This window comes from Penaeus monodon, chromosome 13, assembly GCF_015228065.2.
Source record: "Penaeus monodon isolate SGIC_2016 chromosome 13, NSTDA_Pmon_1, whole genome shotgun sequence".
Lineage (NCBI taxonomy): Eukaryota > Metazoa > Arthropoda > Malacostraca > Decapoda > Penaeidae > Penaeus > Penaeus monodon.
Window position 1 is genome coordinate 3,441,507 of NC_051398.1, and position 5,000 is coordinate 3,446,506.

General features: G+C 36.4%; 1 protein-coding gene across 1 annotated transcript in view; it reads right to left on the bottom strand.

The window, feature by feature from the left end:
- Positions 1–1,114: 1,114 nt before the first annotated feature.
- Positions 1,115–5,000, bottom strand: part of LOC119580023 — a 4,116-nt gene continuing 230 nt past the window's right edge. Inside the window, exon 2 of the mRNA XM_037927875.1 lies at positions 1,115–3,609. Coding sequence (XP_037783803.1) covers positions 2,525–3,601 — 1,077 coding nt within the window. The 5' untranslated portion in view covers positions 3,602–3,609 and the 3' untranslated portion in view covers positions 1,115–2,524. The remainder of the gene's footprint in view (positions 3,610–5,000) is intronic.

A 5,000-nucleotide genomic window follows, 5' to 3' on the forward strand; every position in this document is an offset into this window, starting at 1 on the left:
TATATATATATATATATATAATATATATATATATATATATATATATATATATATATATATATATATATATATATATATATATATCGCTTTCGCTCTCGCTCTCTTTCTCTCTCTGCCTCTGTCTCTCTATCTCTGTCTGTCTCTCTCTCTCTCTCTCTCTCTCTCTCTCTATATATATATATATATATATATATATATATATATATATATATATATATATATATATTGTGTGTGTGTGTGTGTGTGTGTGTGTGGTGTGTGTGTGTGTGTGTGTGTGTGTGTGTGTGTGTGTGTGTGTGTGTGTGTGTGTACATACAGATATATATATATATATATATATATATATATATATATATATATATATATATATATATATATATGTATGTATACATATATGTGTATGTGTGTGTTTTGGCGGTTGTATGTATGTCTATATATTTATACCATTATATATGTATCATCTGACTTATCACAGGTGTAAATAAAATAAGTCACATCAATTTGCCCAATATTATTTAGCGATAAATAACAGTATATACAAAATGCCACACAATATAACACAGCAGAGATATTGGATAACAGAATAACATTATAACGTTTTGTACTTACACCTAAGAAAATAAAATAAATAAATAAATAGATAGCGTAATGACGAAGGAAAGTAATGAAGAGAATAATGAAGAGACACTTGATAAATTAAGATATCAAGATAATGAAAAGATAAGTAAAAGGCTATATATATACGCATTAAGAGATTATCGATAACTGTAAATCATTTAATACAGACCATAATACATATATGTATCAAGGTGCGGGAAATGGAATAAAAGGCACCGAAAAATAGATAAGGAAATAAATAAATAGATAGATAAATAAATAAATAGATAGATAAATAAATAAAATAATAATGGTAATGAAAATAAAATAGACATAGAAAACTTGAAAACTGAAATGAAGGGGTAACTAAGATATAATATTCATATCACAAAAAAAAGAAAGAAAAAAAAAATTCTAAACATTCGTTTTCTTCTGATTACTCTAAAGTCGCCTTAAAAAAATCTCAAATATCATAGAGTGAAATTGATATCAATTTGATAAATCACGAAGTTAAACCTTTTTTTTTAATATGACGATCTCAACGTCTGTTTCCTCAGCATTAATTTCGTATTGTAAACGATTATAAAATCACATTCTTTCACACCAGATCAATAGCAAATTATCTAAATATGCTTATATTCCCAACACAGTGTACTAATCGACTCTAAACAATAACATTAATTACATACTGAATTCCGACAATGCAAACCAGTATTTTAATAATCATGGGTTTCTGCATAAGTATAAATAGTAATAATATTACCCAAGACACCTTAATGAGAATGTTATTCATCTCTTAAGAATAACAGACAAGTCATTAGAGCAAAAGAACAAACAAGTCATTATAACAAAAAAACAACACACATGTCATTATAGTAAAACGATGTACTGTCTCTCGCCATGTAACAACCATGCCTTTGGAGGTATAAAAAGACACCGTAACAGACTGTAATAAACCGCAGGCCTAAATTATACCACACTTTACACACTGATTCACCGCTAACTGTGAATTGTTATTGCCTCTGTGTTATTTCATACTGTTATTGTCTAATTTACCTCCTTTCTTTCGTAGATTTTTCATTCTTGGTTAGTATATATGTCTGTGTAGATTTGAGATGCTGTATTTCCCGGTCTGAAGTTTTGATAACAGTGATGATGATGAATTGAATTAAGAATGAATTCGTTATGTGTGTAGGAATTTGTTTGAGTGTGTGTGAATGAGTGAATGTGTATATGTGCGTGCGTACGTGCCCGTATGCGTGAATGTGTATGCGTGTGTATGTTTAAGTGCCTGTAAATATGCGCGTATGATCACTAGAATTTTCCGTCAGTTTTCCAACCATCTAAGCGAAGGAGCGCGTATGGCATTGTGGTAAAGGTATACGTTGAACACATGTCTGTTGCCGAGTACCTGGCCATACTAACTGCCATTGTCTTGGGAAATAAAGAAAGAGAGGAACAGAGTGAGGCGATAGGGAGAAGAATGACGAGGGAGAGGGAGAGAGAGAATGAGAGAAAAAGAAGAGAGGCTGGTATTGAGACGATATATATGGGGCACCACATAATCAGATGAACTAAATAAAAAATAATTTAGAAAACTGTCGTTCATTCATATGGATCGAATACCGTACGTTGATTATATAAGGTGAGACTGAGCACTAATTACATAGGTCACGGATGATCTGTTATGAACACTGTGATTTTCGTAATACAATAAATAGATAAATAAGAATGTGAAGTACAGAGTAAATAATAGTTCAATATGCCCTCTGAAATCGGAACATCCTGGCACTTTACTAGTCATCCGTAAACAAGTCATATCTTCCGATAGCCATGTAATAGATATAATAAATATTAATGTAATGAATATAACGCACATCTCTCGTTTCTAGCTCTTGCTCAGCCACTCTCCCATTACCTCTGCGTCTCAAAAGTTCCTCGAACTCGCAAAACACTCGAGACGAGGAACGAAATCCTCATCTTCAAGACACAGCAGGATCCTCGTCATCTGTCGCAGGTGATCTTCCACCCAGTAGGAGTCCAAGGAGCGTCCCTGGAGGTACTTGCTGATGTGGTAGTAGAGGACATAAAAGAGGAAGGCGCCGAAGACTGCGATGGCTAGTACGGATATGACGTCACCTCCGCTGAACTGCCTCTTCACTCGCCGGTGGCTGGAGGACGCGCTGGTGACGTCTCCTTTCGGGTCTTCTGCTTCTTCTTCGGTTCTTGTGAGTTCAGTCACGTCCTTGATGTCATGGATGTTTTCGTCGTTATTACCAGTGTCCAGGGTGACTGTAAGTGTGGGTCCGGGAGGGGAGTTATGGGGTTTTCTTTGATCTGAATTACCTTCGTCCTCGTCATCGTTGTCTCGTGTAGACGCCCCGTCCTGCTTAGCTGTCGGTGAAAGCGTGGGCCCGGAGGGAAGGGCTGTTCCGCTGAGGACCTCTACCAGCTGTCCAGGGAGGTCTGCCCAGGGAGTGACGAGGTTCCCTTCGAACAGCACTCCTGTGAATTTCCATAGCTTGTGAGACATCCTCATGCTCTCCTTCCTCGAGAAGTAGAAGGGGAAGAAGCAGTGCAGGTGGAGGTCGGGCGTGAACTCCTCCTCCTTCAGGCAAGTCAGGATGCGCGTGAGGTCGTGCAGGTTCCCCTCCAGGGCCCTGCTGCTGCCTTGGAAGTACTTACTGAGATGGTAATACGCAGCGTACATCGGGAACGCTGCGAAGGTGCCCAAGGATACGTCTCCGCCCGCGTCTCTTCCCTCGTCTCCTTCCGCGTCCCCCTCGACGTCTGCTTCTCCGTCCCCGCCCGCGTCTATCCTCGTGTCTCCGCCCACCCCATCGCCCGCTTCTCTGTCCGACTCATCCTCGACCTGACGAAGGTCTCTGCAGTGCTCAGGGTCCTTGGCGTGACTGCAGAACGTCGAGAGAGGATCCAGGACCTCCTCGACGAGACACACGCCCACGAAACACAACAGGATCACGCAGCTGAGGATTCGCGTCATCGTCGCACCTGGAAGGGTTTCGGTTCCTTTTAGATAAGCTCTGTTGGATCGCCATTATTTATCACCTAATTTACGCTAAAATCTATCGTATTGTACACACACACGGCGGATAGATAGATAGATATAAATATAGACACACACACACACACACACACACACACACAAACACACACACACACACACACATATATATATATATATATATATATATATATATATATATATATACATATATATATACATATATATATATATATATATATATATATATATATATATATATATATATATATATATATATATATATATATATACATGTGTATATATTTACATATATAATATATATACATATATGTACAATATACATAAATGTATATATGTTTGTTTGTGTGTGTGTGTGTGTGTGTATGTGTGTAGAAAAGGTATGAATGAGAATGAATATCTTCACAATGCAAGAGATGTATTTGACCGGTTTCGATTGTATCTTCGTCAGAAATACATGTATTTCTGACGAAGACGCAATCGAAACCGGTCAAATACATCTCTTGCATTGTGAAGATATCCATTCTGATTCATACCTTTTCTACATCTGTCAATATGAATACGATTCATATATATGTGTGTGTGTATGTATATATATATATATATATATATATATATATATATATATTTATATATATATATATATATATAAAGCTGTAAACATACACAAAGAATGAATTATTTTCCACTGACCCAAACCAAACACCGGGACATCAGTGCTCGTGTGATAAAAACAAGCCTCATGAGCTTATTGAGAGTAAACTGGTTTTGCTTCCTTTGCGCAGAATTCTAAAACATGATTTTGATTCCTCATTGACTATAAATGTCATAAACTGGTACACGTTTCACAAAGAATCGATGAGTAACACAATTATTTTCTATGAGTTTATGGGAAGCATGGCCTTAAGATAAGATAAAGATAAACGGGAGGTATTGTCTTTTCAACGAGTAGTTTCTATAGAGCGGCGACCCACATTCAAATAAATAAATCTTAGAAACGTATGAAAACTACATCATTAACCCAAATACATTCGAAAGATGAGCATCATATTTTCAACAAATACGGCAACCATACACCAAACAAATAATTTTAAAACAAACACCATACAAATGAGAAAAAAATACGCCAAAAAAAAAAAAAAAATCACCACACGATCTTCACTGAACAGACTTGCAACCGAGTGCCCCCCCAAAAAAGGTAATATTCATGTCAAATTCACCACACACTTTATCCTTATGCACTCCATCGATATCACTTCAAACAATCTTTAATCCGCACATTATCAAAAAAAAAAAAAAAAAAAAAAATCCCCTTTTCGTCATTTCATTCCCTTTTTTCCCACTTCTCTCTCTCGGC